The sequence below is a fragment of the Fusarium oxysporum genome, chromosome 10 (assembly GCF_000149955.1).
Source record: "Fusarium oxysporum f. sp. lycopersici 4287 chromosome 10, whole genome shotgun sequence".
Lineage (NCBI taxonomy): Eukaryota > Fungi > Ascomycota > Sordariomycetes > Hypocreales > Nectriaceae > Fusarium > Fusarium oxysporum.
In genome coordinates, this window is record NC_030995.1 from 1,091,264 (window position 1) to 1,108,557 (window position 17,294).

The window sequence follows — 17,294 nt, forward strand, 5'->3', positions numbered from 1 at the left end:
TTAGCATACCAGGCACCTGTCCTGTTTCAACTGTAAGCTCCTTTCCCCTCCTTTTCTTGACAAAGATCCCCAAAACCCAATACCACCAGACCAGACCAAACTAACAAGCCAGCCAACCAACCAGCAGATCTGCCGCCTCGACTGAACTTTAGCGCTCCTCCAACGCCGCTCATACGCCCGCCACGCCCACGGTCCCTCACTCGCCCTTTCACCTCCACAGCCCACAGCCTACTCTACAGTATAACTGGGGTCTCGACCTTTATTACACTTTGGATCCCCCAGGTCCGCATTCCTACTGTTGTATTCAAAACTGCCTCTCGCCCAAACCCAATCACTCTTTCGCTCTAGACATCCACCTGTCTTCCCGATAGACTCACGGCCGGCTGCGCACCGTCGAACTCTCGTCGCCTTCGTCCGCCTCCTACTTCTGTTCTTCTCTGCCCGGCCTTCGCCAAGCCCTCTGGCACAGGTCACCATCCGCAATCCGTCTACGACGACATTCACCGGCTCGCCGCTCCAACTACCCTCGCATTCCAATCCCTTAGGACCACCCAGCAACCTCGACGGCCTCGACCCTGCCTTGCGCCATCTCCGCTTTGGGATTGATTGCCCTCAAAACGTCACATCTACAGCCTCCAGGCGGACTTGTTTGTGATCACGTCCGATCACCAATTACACTACCTGTCCTGTCCGTTGGGGCATTTCTGACTTTGGTTCCGTATCTGCGATCCTGGACCCTCGATCTTGGCAATCTCTAAATCCTATTTCTCGCCTCCTGGTCTTCCTCATCGTGTGCCCTCTTCTTGTGGTACAGATTGGCGCCATAACAAGCCACTTTTCTCTGCATATCTCTCGTCACCACTGCGGCCGTTCCCTGCGTGTCCACTCTGTGATTTCCATCGACAAGCTCACAGGATAGTTGGTCCTTTATGGCCTTATCGTTCCTGCGGTAGCCTACTTCTAGACCCGACGCCTCTTCCTTCTGTACTGTATGAGCATCTGGGCCAGTCTTACTGCGTCAGACATACAGTCCCCACTTGGTGTCGCTCTTATTACTTGACCTGGTCCCCTCCCTTGGAAACGCTCCAAGACCTGGTCCGTTTCCTTATTTGATCTTTTGACTACTCTACTACTCGGCCTGGGACGCACAGAAGCGTTCCTGACCATAGAATGATGGGCGTATCACGCTCGCGGAGGCAATCTCTCGAATGCCACGGATGCAACATACCTCCGCCATCCCCTCAACCTTCTTCGGCCTTCGAGGACATCTTCGACGTCGATTCGCCTGTGTCAAGGCCTGTCAGCGAGGCCTTCATGTCTGGAACCTCCACACCAAACGGCACAATAGGTTCTCGGCCACCATCTCTCACCGAAATTCTTCTCGATGTTGCGTCGCCACCATGGACCCTCAGCGCCTTCATGGCCTACCTGTCGCAAAACCACTGCATGGAGAGTCTTGAATTTACGCTCGACTCACAACGGTACGCCGCCTTTTACAACGAGATGATTACCAACAATCCGAACCGCACACAAGAGACCAATGACCGTGTCTGTATCTTGTGGGAAAAGCTTATGCAAGTTTACATCATCCCTTGTGCGCCTCGAGAGGTCAATCTCCCGGCCCGTATCCGCGATCAGCTGCTCGGCCTTCCTTGCGGCCCAACTCCCCCTCACCCCGCACAGCTGGATGAGGCCGGCCGAATCCTCTATGAACTCATGAACGATTCGCTACTTTTACCTTTTCTCCAATCTGTCGCTCCCATGCAGCTCGATGGACCCGTCGACGAGCATGGACGCGGATCTCGCCGTTCCTCAAACAGCAACACTCGAATGGGCGCGCCTGTCCGCTCAATGAACTCGATGCACCACACTGACCCTGAGTCCCTGACTGACGACAGCGACTGTAACTCGACTCCTGGTATGGAGCCCATGACTCCCCCCACCACACCGCCTACTTCTGAATGGGCTTTTACAACTTCCCCAGGGGGTCTTCAACGTGCTGTGGCCGCTCACAACAAGGGCTGGAAGAAGATGGGCGCCAAGTTGGGTTTCAATCGCAAGAGCTCACGAACACGCTCCGCCCCTACTTCATCTCATCCTCCTCCACCTGAGGGATATCATATGCATCACGACTCCTTATGAGGGTCACAGGTCGTGTCATTGCCTGAATCATCCGACGAAGCCTATTGGACTCATGAGATTTCGCAAGAAGCTCCTGAGGCCGAAGGCTCGTATCATGGTCACCCTCTGCATAGCAACTCGAATGCAGCAGATGATGGTTGGTACCACAACCCTGACCTCCAACAAGATGGTGGTTTCGGGGATGGCACGGCCGCGAAGTCTGACACCGCTCGAAGCGGTGCGAAGGCGTCTCTCGTGCAAAGAAATATACGCATGAGAAGACGACAGAACAAGCCCCCGGAGCTTGTAACCAATATGCAGTCGGTGAGGAATAAGTACACTGCTCAGTCCCATCAGGCTTCCGCCACACCTTCATATCGTCCTGATCTGCCTGCTCTACTAGTATCGTCTGACTATGCAGGAAACAACAACATCGATAACACCTCAATGCCAATGACTGATGTGTCTAATTATCTGCCCACGCCCACCACCAGCAATGAGGACATGAGGTGCCCATCGACAAGTTCAGAAACGGAAGCGTTCAGATACGCTTCTCCAATAGAGGACATGTATGGATGGGATGCGGAGCTCGAAAGGCGTGAAGCTTCACCAAGCCGGGACTCGATGAGCTCCACCGAAGGTCTCGATGCCTTTGCTCTCAGCTACAGGCGAGCCAACGGTAGCAAGCATAGCTTGCTGCAGCGAGTCTTCCGCGTTGGCTCTTCTTCATCTATGGGCAAGATGGAGACAGCTGTCTGAGGTGCTGGGGTTTAGGCCAGCTTATAGGCTGTTTTATTGTTTGATATTCATTGTTACGACGTCCAGTTTGGCATTTTGCATACATGGGATTGTCACCGGCCATCATGTGATAATGGTGGTCGTGTACGGCAGGCAAGGCGTTGGCGGGTCCATCATTTGTTACTTGGTTTCAACTGCATCACGGCTTGGGGTTTGGAAGGTCATTTTTATTTATTTGCAAAATTACTTGGCTTTGAGTGTACGCACTGGGCCACTCATCCAAAGGGTTTGGGTGATGAGACTGCATTTTCACGAGGCGATAAACGAACGACTGGACGGGTGGCAAAGAAAAAAATGCCATGAGTGGCCGGTCTGACGATGACGATTACGGCCTTTCGGTTTTGGTCACGATTTTGGATTAATACGAATGGGTACAAAGAAAAGAAAGAGAAGGACTCTTGTGTCTAGTTAGCCATGATACCCCCACCCTTCCTCAACAGGAGGGAATCTAGACTTAATGTCTTAAGAAACATATTACATTAACAAAACCTCGCTGTCTTTACTGTTGTGTGACTGTTAAACATGAGCTGAAACGGACTTCAGTGTGACCCCCGGGACTGGCCCAACGACATCGGTAGCAAGAATGTCACAATCACAGCAAGTCCAGTTGAGCAAGCCCGGGACGGGAGTAAAGTTTCGGAATGTGATGGTCTGGAATGTCAGGCCGATTATCAAGCCAAAAGCAAAAGGCAATCTTTGACTTTGGAAGATGAGGTGTTCAACTTTACTTTCACAGGTAAAGTACACAGATCTGGTTGAATCAATAGTCCTTGTATATATTGGTGCGTTACTAACGAAAAGGGAACTCATCAATCGACATGGTTATCACTTTATCCCAGGACATACCTTTTATGATACTCCACCGTGGAAGCTATTGTCAGTAGAGGCTGGTAGAAACAAGCTTCCACGATCATCAGCCTTGAATGGAAAGCTTGATAGATGGCGTATAACTTGTTCTTATTCTTGGGAGTATCCCCAGTCGCCATTACAAATTTTTGCTCTCCACTGAGCTGTCCCCCCGACCATGCCTCACTATTTTTTGGATAGTGATCCAGCCCTAGTCGGTCGGCTTATCGTGGCGTGAATACATCTGCCATTCTAGCGAGCTGGCAAAGTCAAGCTTTCCTTGCTCAACTTGCTTCCGTGTCACGGTAAGCATGGGCTTTGGTAAACCCATAGACTCTAAGTAGGCAACAGCTAAAGGTTTGTGTGAGTGCGGTAACCTAGTCATGGCAGACACAGATGGGATGGGAAATTGGTCATAGTACGCACATTCTTTCCACTCGAGATCCTTTCGTTGACGGCTCCACTTGAGCTCTTCAGCCATGATGTCTATTACCTTGGGGAGGGATTCGAGGGCAGCCTGCGCATTGAGAAAGGCTAGTCGCGTGCGTCGAGCGAGAACATCAACGGCCGTCTGGGCGTACTCGTGTCGAATAGCATATCGAATCTCACCATCAACAAATGGATAGAGCTGGGAGATGCGTTCACCACGGGCGGGGAAGCGCTTGTCAGTCAGCTTGCAAAGCGAGGCAACAGTCCAGGCACGATCACCATAGGACTCAGTCAAGTGTTTGGCGACCTCAGTCTCAACCCCAAAGTGCTGGATAATAGGGATGAATAGTGTTGGGCTAAAGCCGTGAGCACCAAGTAAACGAACCTTGTGCGTCTGACATTTGCCATCCAATATTGCCCCATCGTCAATTAGGTCGGTACCGCTGACACGAGGTGCATCTGCAACAGGCCGGGGCTCAAGACGAAATTCTTGAATGGCAAAGTCCACGCACTCCTCTGCCATTTGTCTATAGGTTGTCCATTTCCCGCCTGCACAAGTCAACAAGCCAGAAGCGGAGATATCAATCAGATGATTTCGAACAAGGGACTCGGTGTTCTTGGCTTTAGGGTCCTTGACGAGCGGGCGAATACCGGACCAGGCAGCGAGGACATCACCTCTGCGAACATTTATCTCTGGGGAAAGATAGTGGCTTATTTCGCTCAGGATCCACTCGATAGACTTCTCGTCGGGTAGAGGATTTGGTGTGATGGTCGAAGGGGAATCGGTGGTGCCTGCGATAGTGTTGCCTTGCCATGGGAGGAAGAAGATGACCCGGCCGTCAGACGTCGACGGATCGATCAGTCCCATTTTCCCTGGACTGAAATAACCAGGGAGAATGACGTGAACTCCAGATGCTGGGGCCACAATTTCCTTGCAGCCTGGGTCGTCCATTTTTCGAACAGAGTCAGTAAAAGGCCCCGTACAGTTGATGACACTCTTTGCGCGAACAGTTATGACTTCGGCTGGTCGACCATCCTTTACAGAAACAAGATCCCTAACTATGGCGCCGCAAAGGTTTCCGTCGCCATTCTTTATGAGTCCTGTGACCTCAGCATGGTTGACAACAGTTGCGCCATAGAGGGCAGCGGTCATTGCGATAGAAACATTCATGCGCGAATCGTTATGTGCACCGTCGTAATACACGAGAGCACCGACAAGATCTGTAGGTTTAAGCATAGGGAAGGCCTCAAGTGCCTTACTTCGAGTCAGAAAGTAAGACCCCTCAATGCCTTCACTACCGGCAAGAAAGTCATAGAACTTAGTGCCAGCCCAGTAATAGGGAGCTTTCCACCACTTATCGAGAGGCAGCATAATGGGGAGCCAGGAACTCAGATGGGGTGCCGTCTGTAGGAAGTACTTGCGCTCCTTTAGAGCCTCCTTGACGAGCAAGTACTGGTTATAATCCAAGTTCCAGACGGCTTTCTCGAGATAGCGAACACCTCCGTGAACCAGCTTGGTACTCTTACTGCTCGTGCCGCTGCTGAAATCGTCACGTTCGACGACAGCTACTTTGAGGCCACGAGTAGCAGCGTCGAGGGCGACACCAGCACCAGTGGCACCACCCCCAATGACAAGTATGTCATATTGCTGGACTTGAGGCCGTGAGCTTCCTCGGAGTTGGTCTAGCTGCTCTTCGCGTGTTTTGACACGAGGAAATCGGGGAAGCTTGAAAGTGCCATCAGCGCCAAAGGTTGGAGGCGGAACTGCGGGTGATGTATGGCCAGTGAAATCACGGGGACGGTAGCTATAGATGAGAACAGCCGCAGATGTAGTGACAACGCCTGGCAGCCAGAACCGACGAATGAGTCCTCTTGGCGCGCCTGCAAAGGCCGGCATTTGTGGCAACAGTACAACCTTCAGCGGTAGTTTATTCAGAGACTTGGTGCGATATCGTGATGAAGAAGGTGTGTGGTATTTCGACTGAAACTATATGCGAAGTTGTGTGTCTGTAAGAACGAACTGGTAACAAGGTGTTGGTTATGCGACAGTGATGGGGACGATGTCTTCGTCGCACTGCAATGACGATATCACCGACTGAATACACCCGCAACTATAGAGAGATAAGAAGGTCGAGAACGGTTTGGGACATCTCAGTCCAATAGTCTAGATACCTTGCTTGAGGAAGAAAAGGAACAAAGAAGTTGAAGAATGAAAGAAGAAGAAAATACAGAGAGAGTCAGTGGAGGTAAGTGGAGGTCCTCACCTCCATATGACGAAACGTGTTGGCACATGTAAACCAAGACAAAGACAAGACCTCCCTCCCCTCTTCTCTCCTTCTCGTTGAGTCTGGGGCTGGGTGTGGAATAAACTTTAGAGTTGGTTTTGGGGTAAGCGCGATGAACCTGAACGTGCATTCCTCGATGGATACTGCAGGGAAAATCGCCTATCAAAGCTGATCAAGACTAGGTACCTAGGTAAGGTACCCAAAGACCAATTTAACTTACCCAAGAGGGGCTGAGGTATCTTATTATTAGCACACAGGCGCAATAACATCCAAAGTACTAAGTAAATATTATCTTTGTGAGCAAGTGATCGAGACTCGAGAGTATCCGAGGTACCACTAACCAGATGTGCAGGGTAAGGTAGAGGCAGATACATATACCTAAGATAGGTACTAAAGTAAGTACCTAGGTAAGTTTCTCCCCCAACAATCAATAACTGACTTCTCCCCCCTTCTGATCTCAATCTTGGAGTCTCAATTGTAGAGTGAGAATATCAACCATTTTTTGATTGCTCCATATTGTAGTATCTTCTATGTCTGTCTGACCATCCATTGATCGAAAAACCAAACGCCACTCCTGAAGAAGCAAACACCAAACCTCGCTGTCCAGCACTCCATTAGAAACAAACAAAGGAAACACGCAATGCATTGAATATGCACGCGTACATTGTAAGCAGAATCCATCCATCGACCCAGTCCAGTCTCTCCCTTCCCTAGCGACTCTCTACCGTCTTTGCAAAGAGGATATCAACAAAACACGTAACATAGCTGTGCCCCCCTTTACCAGCCTCGATATCGTTGGATAACTGAGTGCCAATATCGTTGGCGCCGAAATGCCCTATCGACTGCAGCTCGATACCTGCTGCAGCGGACGGTTTGGATATTGTTCTCTCAATTGTTATTGTGTCGACCTCAGAACCGTGACTTGGCTTTCTGGCAGCCGTCTCACCTCCTTCTTGTACATCCACAGTAATCTCTTGGAACACCATGATGCCACCATATGATGGAGTTGCTTGCAGTGGCTCCTGTCGCGGGACGTATGTGCTCGATCCTTCCCCTGAGTCGATTGACTGCGTTCGTGCGTTAGTCCCTGGCGAGCAAAGGTTGATGGTCGAGCTGGACCTTGCCGAGTCATTTGATGATACAACGTGCCCAGATATTCTTGAGAGCGATTTTCCTCTAGTCCGTGTACTTCGAGTGGTCTCTGATCGCCCGAATGGCCACCGACTAGATAAGGAGGGGCTGATCTTATCCTGGGAGCCCTCTTGGCGCTTCGCCGTCTTCGCGATGTGGCCAAACTCCTGGTGTAGCCCTCGAGTAAACTCCTGATAGGACTGGGTCGATACTTGACGCATTCTGAAAAAGCTGAGGGGCACAAACTCGCAGTTGGGGCTTGATAATACCGAATGAATCGGAATCACTAGTCTCACAGCTATCATGGTTGCCTCCAATCGCTTCTCATCCCCGCGACAAGGTATGCGGAATGCTGTTGATGTGAGAAGTGCATCCTCGAGCAAGGGCTCCTGTGTCGATTCGCGCAACTCTTTGATGGTATCTGCAATCTGCCCAGCGAACTCAGCCTCTCGATCACTCCGTTGAGAGTCTTCCTTGCACTTCTCCACGATCTTGGATACTGGTACATTCTCGAACCTCCTGAGGTAGTGCATTTGCCAGTCTTCAAGATTCTCAAAGGGGAAGGGCATCGATGGGAGCAAATGGCGTGCGCCTTTTCTCACCAAGACTTCGAAGCCAGAACTGACACGAGCTCGGACAGCAAAGAAGCCCAGGTGAGTTCCTTGGCGGATGTGATTGCGTTCGCTTGTATATGTAGGCCATTTCCCTCAGTTTTGTCTCAAAGTCGTGGGTTTTGATCTGCATACTCGATTTGATGAGGTCGCTGACTTGATGCAACTCGGCAAACCGATATCCCAGTGGATATCAGACGCTCAGTATCGCGAACCGACTCGGAACGGCGGACAAGGAACATCAGAGATCCGCGCCCATAGTCGTGGTTCTCCACATGTAGGCCCTTCTCCGTAATGTCCAGGCTGTTGTGGACTTCCTCGTTGGCGTCACTGCCTTCCAAGCCTGTCCCAGCATTTGATTGCTTGCGCAGTTGGGGCCGAGGCCGTCTACCGTTGGCACCTGTTGGCAGAATTTGATCCCACAAAACTCCGATGGATGTCAAGTCCTCACGAAGTCTATCAGCTAGAGCAGCTGCGGCGAGACAGAAAAGCTCTCGGAATATCATGTCATAGCTGTCGATAGTCTCGCCATGTTCGCTCACAAGCTGGATGCCTCGTCGTCCATCTTTATGAGTACGGGAATGTGGAAGTTGTGACACATGTTGTCTCATTCCCCCAACAAGGCTCCATATCATGTTCCAATTTCTTGATGCTTGGTACATCCAATGGAACAGCGAGTGGCCGGTATTGAAACCCTCCTTGGCATTCTGCTATGTTCAGCATCATTTGCGACAACCTGGCCGGAGTCTAGTCTCACCTTTTCCAGGAAAGAATCAGTCACCACGGTGCTTGGGATGTATCCATCTGGGTCAACGAGAATCCTTCCTCCTTTATCGAAGACCGCTGCTGCAAGAGTGATCTGCTGGGCACGAAGGGCGGACCTTCTCATGTTCCTAGCTCGAAGAATAGCCGAAGTGGCAATGATGAAGCAGGCTCCTAATGACTTGTCTGTGTTAGCACTCCTTGCTCTTAGCATTACAAGAGACCTGAGCTTCCGTGTACTTACCAAGCAAATGACAACAACAACCGTCCCTGTCCTCGATGGCTCGTTGCCGTTGGGCTTGATCCTCTTCAGTCGATAACGAGTGCCTACAGAAGCGCACCAATGCATCCCAGAAACAGCCCCGGCGAGGACAACGGCTGAGATGACTCGCTTCCACCATGCATTCGCCCACATCGCCCGAAACACGAAAAACATGGCCAATGCCACATTACTTGCAACAATGGCGATGATGGCCGATCCAATGACGTATGATGGTTGGTACACGCACGTATAGTTGTTGATGGAAGCATTGCCAAGGTAGTGCATACCGCAGACCGCAGTCCCGCAGAGTACACCACCTGCGACAAGCCTCCACCATGAAACGACGTTGTTGGTGCCAACAGCCATGAAGGCAGCGAGAAGAACTATTATGGGGACGAAGAAAGATATAGCAGTGAAGCCGCTTGAATAGGCGACCTGCAATTCTGGCTGACCATCGGCGAGATCAATGGCTCTGTTTCCGATGAAGTGCTATAGAAACAAAGCGATGGTAAGTTTAATCAGGGATTTTGAAACAAGACGCAACCTGACTTACCATACACCAGATAGATACTCCACCCATAGTAACTGCTGAGCTCATGAGCAGTAGGCTGTTTTGGTCAGGACCCTTGTGTGGAGAAATCTGGGGATTTGGTTATCAAGGCAGAGACATACTGATTGAACAGACCCCTTAACCCGGTTCTTCGATTGATGAGCTCGAGAGTTGAACCGGCGCCGACCAGGCTGACGACATAACTCAGGGCAACGAACCCAGCATTGTAGCTCTGAGGCACGATATGGCCTTGATACCGCTGGAGCAACTCTTCCGTAGACATGGTAGCAGGTACGTGGAAGAGCAACGACAAGTTGCTGCCGCCGTATTTGAGGAAAGCAAAGGTTTCAGACAAGACAGGAAAGTCATCTGGGACAACAGATGTTCTTAACTGACACCCGTATGCCAGGTAGCGAGGACGAGGACCTGGGGGCTGTTTCTGGTGGAGTTTGCCATATTGGCCTAGCCACTACGAATAAGCATTAACGACTTGACGTGAGCTGGCCGTCCACTCAGCAGCTGGGGTTTCTGGATTCAACACAAGGGAGAAGCCTGCATTCTGATTGCCACAAAGAGACAAGACGTGGACAATGAGATGCTTGGCGCTCAACCGAGAGCCAAAGGTGCTAGCTAGCAAGTGCGATCTTTTTGATGGCCCCGAGTCTTGGACCAATGGAGCATGGTGGCCGCCCAGCTGTGGCTTGATGGCTTCCCTGCTTCATTAAGATAACGGCGCTAAGACAAGCCATGGCTCCCGAATTTCGTACAACGGGCATTAAGTTCTAAAGATTAGTGCCGGAGGCTGTCAACATATCTCGCCAACCTGCTAGCGTGATCGAGTTGCTCCCTCGGGGATGACGAAGGGTTGGACAAGAGGCGAGAGCATAAAGTTGGCCTGAATATCGTCTTCTTAGTTCTAGACAAGGCGGAGCAATGTACTAGGTAGGTTCTGTACTGTATTGTAGCCAACATCCCTGGCGAGTCTGGATATGGAAAAGACATCGACATTTGCTACCATCAGATATTCGGAGCATTTTACCAGGTGCTTGGGACCAGTGCTGGATAGCCGATCATACTTTGTCTCCCCTGTCTGCCTTCCTGTCAGGGAAAAGCAAGCAAGGGGATAGAGAGCTGAGTGCAGGGGGGTGATAAGGCCCTAAGATGATTGGGAACAGACCTGCAGGGAGAGCGGGGAACACAGCACGGCATACCGTAGCTAGGTGTCTCACAGTACCTCGACCCTCGAGTTTCACACTTTGCGATTCGCTGAAACCGGAGTATTCGGGCTTGAAGTTGCAGGCTTGGCAAAGTATGTAAAAAAAGAGCTCATGCCGCTATTTGTTCACTTTCAGCTAGCATCGGCTGCATTGATGAGCATCAACGGCAAGGGCAAGGGCAAGGATAAGGGCACGGGTAAAAGAAGAAAAGATACAGATCATCCAGACCAAGCCAAAGGGCGATTGAGCAAACAGATCTGTCGCTTATCTTCCATTCCTTTAGCATTGTCGTTCCTAACAATGAAATGCTGAGCGAGGCACAAGTGTCTCCCTCTGAGCCGAACCCACGGGAACCTGCGCTGGAGACAAGCAACTAAGAGGATTCGGCTTTACCATGTTGTCGGGAAATTGCAAATGGTGATGAGAGGGAAATCTGAAGCGACAGGGATAAATGCCCTGCCCTGGATTGTATGTGTCTGTGTGGGTGGTCTGAGCTCGTTTATTGTTAAACTTTAGCGGCACAACGTCGATCCAAGATCCTGATATCTGAGTACGGATATCGCAAGCTGGGATTCCTAGACTAGGTGGTCAGATCTCACCCGCAATTTGTTTTCCCTCTCATCATTAGTCTCGTTCGCTACGGATTCCGGGGCATCGTGTTGCAGAATCCATTCGAGTCTTGATCTGCAAGCCAGTGGCTTGCGGAATTGATAAGCCAACATGTTATGTTTGTGTCACTGTCTGTGTCTGTGCTGGTGTCTGTTGCCATGTTACCGAATTGAGGACAAGCTCAGCTGATAGCAGTTATAACACAACACAGCATGGTAATTAATTTGATTGCGTCTGTCTTGCGTAAGGTCGTTCTTGGAACACCTTTCGGAGAGGGGCGGAAGAGTCGGCCGGCCTTAGCCATCCAGAGAAATGTGTGTGCATTGGCATTGTCTGTCTATCTTTTGAAAGTTGCATGTGTTTTTGGCTTTGCCGACAGTGTTCACAGCAAGGTATGGGACCGACTTCATGATGCAATTGCTTTTTCTTTGGTGTCCAGGTTTTCTCCATGCCCTCGATGGCCGCCATGCTTCAAAGCTCAGTGCTGCTGACACGATGCTCGACTCTCCCCCATCTATTCTGCGTACGTTAAGCTTTTTGGTTTCGGTTCTCCCGCCGCGTCGTCACAGCCCGCCTCAACTATAAGCCTCGGTCTCACTCTAAGCACGGACGGGAGGGGACATGCGTTGCCATGAGGTAGTTGGGAGAATCCTCGGTACTCGGTACGTAGTTGAGATAGTGTCTGAGAGCCCAGATCTCCGACTGGAATGCAATACCACCAACGCTCATTCGTTCAGTCTAATGAATCGCGTCAAGCTTTGTCCGGAAGGGAAACCCTTCACTTCCCTCTTGTCTTGCTCTCCCTGTTTGTAAACACTAATCGCGAGATAGCCCTTCAGGCCTTCAAGGGTTTCAATGACTTGTCATGGCACGACTGGAGCAAGCTGACCATCATGCTATTGCATGTGAGTATGTACTGTGGGGGGGGGGGGGGCACCATATTCTGGACCGTAACTGTTTGGTGTATTGTTTAAACGTAACGTAATAGTGTGGCCGGCCCGCTGTAACCGAGCGTTTTGCTTTGTCGTGATGCTGGCGACAATGAGGGCCCGGGAATATCTCACTTTAGCTGCAGCGCTAGGTTGTGTGATCCACAGAGTAAAATGTTTTTAAGATGCTTCAACCAAGGTCTTTTGACGTTCCACATGTCTCCTCGTCCTATATACTGGCATCACCAGATTGATGCGTCTTACGCCAAATGCATATGCGATGACCAAGCCGGAAAGCCCCTGTGTCTTTACAGGCTCCGGGAGGCCTCAGGCTTGTTAATGATCGTAGCGTCGCTTATAGCCTTCCAAGATCCATCGGATAAGCGCACGATCGAAGGGGACATTGAATGTGGATCTGGGAATTAGCTATCTGCTTCAGCTCGTCCGTCTGGCTAGTTAGGTGTTGGGCCTCGGGGCTAATAGCCGACGCTTCTGCAAGGGGCAAACAGCACTCTGACATGGAGAGGCGCTCCCATTCGAGAGATGCATCCGTGATATGCAAACACAAGCGTAATCATGATGTTTTTAGTGTGCTCGAACCTCGTAATAGGAGAGTCCTTTACTCATTTAATTTGCCATGAACTGGTGGGTGGGTGTGCATGTGTGTGTGTGTGCGGTATATTCAACCATTAAAAGTCAACCTTAGCCCCACTGGCCGATTTCCTTCAGCCATAGACAATCCGTCTCATTGGATCAAAATTCATCTTAACGGTAAACGTTGAGTTCACCCGCAGCGTTCTCTCGAGCTTAAAGAAAGCCCGAGCAGGGTCCTCGTAGATTCGCCGATGGGGTGAAACGTAGCGCATGGAGCCAAGGGCGTGCGTGATCTTTAATCACAGAGTCTTCTCACCTCCCGCCTCCAATCGTTCGGGTCCGTCCGCCAGTTTCCTTCATCAGTGCTGTTTGTGAAGCAGCTCGTCGGCGAGTCTTGTTAGGTAGAAATCGCGGATTTCAGATGGCAGACGGTCAAAGATCTTTACAATCCGGCTGATGTCTTGCCGTGCCTTCTCATACGCTGCCAGATCCCGGTTACCATACACATCTCGGCCTGTTGAATAACCGCTGTCCAGGTCACGAAAGAAAACATTGACCGCAACGCTGAGATCAGTGGTTGGGCTAGCGGTATGAAGCCACATCGCTGGAATAAACAGGAGATCACCCGGGTTAAGAATGGCTTCGTACGGATTGGTCGACACAAACTCCTGCTTGTCTAGGGCTGACAAAACATCAAGACTTGAGCTTGAGGCACCCGGCGCAAATGCCAGGTTGTTAACGTCCGTTGGCGGCATGAGAACCATACGCTTTGATCCTTGGATCTGAGTATAGACGTTTGCCATGACCTGAAGCCCTCGGTTGATTAGCCAAACGGGGCAGCTCATAATTTCCACGTTTACTCACGTCGTAGTGTAGCCACATCTTTGCTCGGCCGGATATCCTCAGCACGGAACTGAACATCCGATCCTTGATCAAACTAAGTTCTTCTGGCAACTGAAAGTCATCGGCAAGAGTTGGGAAGTCGTCTTGAAGATTGGCTGGGGACTCCGTAGGCTTTGCTTCCGAGAGAGCTCGTAAATACACCGCTTCACCTCTAGCGGCTTTGGCCATGAACGACGAGAATGGTTCGGTAACATAACGAAAGTTCTTGGAATTGAAATCCATCTTGCCTGTTGAGCTTTGGCATTCATGTACAACAATCTGATATCTCACATCAGTAGATGCGGCTAGGCTTGGGGTAAACTCGATGACAAACCTCTTTTGTCTGGCCTACGCGCTGGACCATGTACTCGGGGCTCCATTTAGCCACGCAGCTACCCAGGTCTAAGCTTTCAATAATGACTGGCTTTCTGTTCTCGACCAGTTGTTCAAAGTCCAATTTCGATTGTAGCTTGATTCTTGCAATCGACTTGATCGAGGGTTTGAGAGTAGGCTGGTGCCGTTCAATGGTGGTTGTTTGATGTGTAAGTTTAGGCGAATCCTGGTAGTTGATTGAGACTGGTTTACAGTTCGCCGGCTGGATATATGGCATTTCCGAGATAGCATTCGTAAGATCAACCTTGTAGACGCCAGTATCCCAGAATGTTCCCATGGAGAAACAGGTAGCTCCTCCACCCAAAACAACAAGCTCAGAGCCTGAAGAAACAGTCGCAGAGCCAACCATGAAAGGCAATTGCCCGACCTCATTTCTCAAGTCGACGTTGAATACTTCCAAGTGCCCATCTTTGACCGAAATGCAAGCCATAGATTGGCCTATGTGAGGATGGATATTGTCCCACACCACCGCATACGAAGTGCAAGGACTCCACGTCTGCTGTTTGGGCACCAAAGACTGAAAGTGCCCTTGTATACCCATGAGAGTCAGGGACTATTTCAAAGTGAATGCGTGGCTATGTTTCTGTCAGCAAATTGAACATGATGCTCCTCAAGTCGGCAAACAGCCGACCCGTCTTGTGTGTATAGTCAACATACCACATCGGTTGAGACATTGATAGTCCAGAAATAAGCCTGCTCGTTGATTTTACCATATTTACTTATTCCACCTGCCATCAGTCCCTGGAAAGTGCCATACTTGCTTCCAGGATTTGGTGAAGCAACGGCAATTGTTCCAAAAGTAGAGCTGGGTATGGCGCCGGTCACTGAACATTTGAGCCACCCTTTGACAGGGTGGAACACATAATAATCTGGCGAAATCTCGGAAGGTCCTGTCTTACCACCAAGAACAAGTGCAAGAGATGAGCCTGGTAAGTGAACAGCGCAGTGCCGGAACAGTGGTGCAGGGAGATCGAAGGTCTTTTCCCAACGGTTGGAGTCCTTCTTGAAGATCCAACAGTCATTGAGAGCCTTTGATGGAGAAGCCCGACCTCCAACAAGTAAAGTGCCAAGATGTCCAATGTCAACAGTTGCATGACAGAGTCTTGCAGTTGGTCCGGCAGGTGATATTTCCAGGGCCATACTGTCCTGTTGAAGGGAATAGATATCGCAGGAATCGAGTCTTGCTTTAATACCCATCCCCAAAGCGTTAACAAGATATTTGTCTCCCTCTGGACTGGAAGCTATCAGTGGTGCACCAAACCGACGTTTGGGAGCACCCAACGAGCCTAACGAGGTCACATTTGCTTTGACATGCTTGTTGGAAACACCAACTTGACCACGTTGGCCCGCACCTCTTTCATCTCTATGATAAGCCGTAGCATGGAGCACGACATAGTGTCTTGAAAAGAGAATAAACTCCTCCCATTCATCGAAAGGTTCAACGTTATCAAGGGCAGCTCTCTCGGTCGAGTCAAGGAACAAATCGCTATTCCAGGCGTCCCAAAGGTCCCAGACATCGACGCTGCTCCAACCCCGTTCCTGAAAGCGATGGCGCTGGCTTTCTACGGTTGGATACTCGTCAACCGATTTTAGGGGTGTATTGAGTTTATTAAAATGCTTCAACATTGTGCTGGCAAAGGGGTGTTCAGGCCCATGGGGGAGAATCTGTTCCAGAAGACAGAACTCGGCTTGTTTTCAATCAGTTTAAGTTGAACCATTTCAACAGAGACTTGGAGATTTCTTTACCTTGTCCAATAGAGCTAGCCCATTGAACCAGAGCATCGGCCGAGAATGTGTCCATGTAAGTTATGGATACTTCAGCAACAAACAACACAGAACATTCAGCCAAGTTCAAGAATGACTCGAGGCAGTTTCGAAGAGACTCCAGTTCCCTGAGATCACAGCCAATCTGGCAATACTTGTCGCTACGGAGGAGTATCTGATCCGTGACTTTTTCGCTGATGGCCGGACTGTCACCCAGCAACTCATGTAGCTGCGGTGTTCCGAGAACAATAGCCCGCTTCTTCAGCATGAGATCCGGATAGTCGACATCGATAAATAGTGTGTTCTCGCAAGAGTCACCATAGCGATGGTACGACTGCCACGGAAGAACATCGCTGTGAACGTGTCTGAGCGTATACGTCTTGAGGGGAAGTGGGATAGTTGGTGACTCACCTTCCTGCTCCCAGGTTGATAACCACCTTCTTACGCCCTGGCTTCGGCGAGGTGACGAATTGGCGGACGATCACATCAATGACTCTGAGCCTTAGCCAGTAACCACGGTTGATGAGAGGGGCTCTTCGTTGGAACTTGTTCACGAAGTAGCGGAAAAAGTGCAGTTCATCTGGGTAGTAGAGCCTTTCTACGCTCCGCTTGGAAACAATGCTACTGCTATTTGTCTACAGAAGTGTGAGTGTCGGCTCAGCATGTGAGTGGTTCGAGATGTGGTAATAAGTGGAAGACTTACTCCCATTATCAGGTCGTCCAGAGCTTGAGTTCTGGCCACTTTCGTGGACGGGGGGTTTCCTTTGGCCATCATGATGGGGCGATGCCAGCAACGCGAATCCAAGTGCCCAAGATATGCAGAAGATCCTATCTGTTAATCTGGCAGCAAAATGTCATTTGCCGAATATGGGTAGATGCCAAGGATACAAATGTCAAGACATCCATGGATGGAATCAATGTAAAGAAAGAATTGTTAGTGAATTGTGCCCGTAGTAATGCTCTTTTAGGTCTAGCGTGAGGTGAGCATGTAGGAAACGTCCAGGGCACCTACCTAGCGTTGCACCGCTATCATGATAACGATTGGTGACATGCGAAAAATCGACGTCACACGCCAAAAAAGGCATCAGGATGACCAGGCTGCCTAGCATTG

General features: G+C 50.2%; 5 protein-coding genes across 6 annotated transcripts; 2 read left to right on the plus strand and 3 right to left on the minus strand.

Annotated features, from left to right (window-relative positions):
• Positions 1–1,170: 1,170 nt before the first annotated feature.
• Positions 1,171–2,142, plus strand: FOXG_13939 (uncharacterized protein; the record flags this gene model as incomplete). Its single annotated transcript, XM_018394003.1, has 1 exon — positions 1,171–2,142. The coding sequence occupies one exon, from the start codon at positions 1,171–1,173 to the stop codon at positions 2,140–2,142; it is 972 nt and encodes a 323-aa protein (XP_018253402.1).
• Positions 2,143–2,436: 294 nt separating this feature from the next.
• On the plus strand, positions 2,437–2,880 carry FOXG_13940 (uncharacterized protein; the record flags this gene model as incomplete). Its single annotated transcript, XM_018394004.1, has 1 exon — positions 2,437–2,880. One exon carries the CDS (start codon positions 2,437–2,439, stop codon positions 2,878–2,880), a length of 444 nt encoding a protein of 147 aa, XP_018253403.1.
• Positions 2,881–3,632: 752 nt separating this feature from the next.
• Positions 3,633–6,509, minus strand: FOXG_13941 (glycerol-3-phosphate dehydrogenase). Of its 2 annotated transcripts, XM_018394006.1 has the most exons (3): positions 4,192–6,458; positions 3,766–4,116; positions 3,670–3,709 (listed from the first exon to the last, which is right to left on the minus strand). In XM_018394006.1, exons 1-2 carry the CDS (start codon positions 6,089–6,091, stop codon positions 3,977–3,979), a joined length of 2,040 nt encoding a protein of 679 aa, XP_018253405.1. In that variant the 5' UTR covers positions 6,092–6,458; the 3' UTR covers positions 3,670–3,709; positions 3,766–3,976. The 2 variants fall into 2 exon arrangements, with proteins under 2 accessions (XP_018253404.1, XP_018253405.1); XM_018394005.1 differs by having other exon boundaries at positions 3,633–4,116; positions 4,192–6,509.
• Positions 6,510–7,189: 680 nt separating this feature from the next.
• FOXG_13942 (uncharacterized protein) lies at positions 7,190–10,078 on the minus strand (the record flags this gene model as incomplete). The annotated part of the gene is made up of 6 exons (XM_018394007.1): positions 7,190–8,294; positions 8,357–8,928; positions 8,979–9,164; positions 9,228–9,734; positions 9,799–9,853; positions 9,918–10,078. The coding sequence occupies 6 exons, from the start codon at positions 10,076–10,078 to the stop codon at positions 7,190–7,192; spliced, it is 2,586 nt and encodes an 861-aa protein (XP_018253406.1).
• Positions 10,079–13,503: 3,425 nt separating this feature from the next.
• Positions 13,504–16,958, minus strand: FOXG_21300 (leucine carboxyl methyltransferase 2; the record flags this gene model as incomplete). Its single annotated transcript, XM_018401633.1, has 7 exons — positions 13,504–13,950; positions 14,009–14,305; positions 14,361–14,972; positions 15,077–16,107; positions 16,166–16,536; positions 16,595–16,818; positions 16,887–16,958. 7 exons carry the CDS (start codon positions 16,956–16,958, stop codon positions 13,504–13,506), a joined length of 3,054 nt encoding a protein of 1,017 aa, XP_018253407.1.
• Between the last annotated feature and the right edge of the window lie 336 nt (positions 16,959–17,294).

What these genes read in the sequence shown, in the direction of transcription:
- FOXG_13941 (XM_018394005.1), bottom strand. Translation starts at nt 6,091, where the DNA reads ATGCCGGCCTTTGCAGGCGCGCCAAGAGGACTCATTCGTCGGTTCTGG. An exon ending in GGATCTCGAGTGGAAAGAAT is followed by an intron (nt 4,117 to 4,191) that starts GTGCGTACTATG and finishes ACAAACCTTTAG; the next exon opens with CTGTTGCCTACTTAGAGTCT.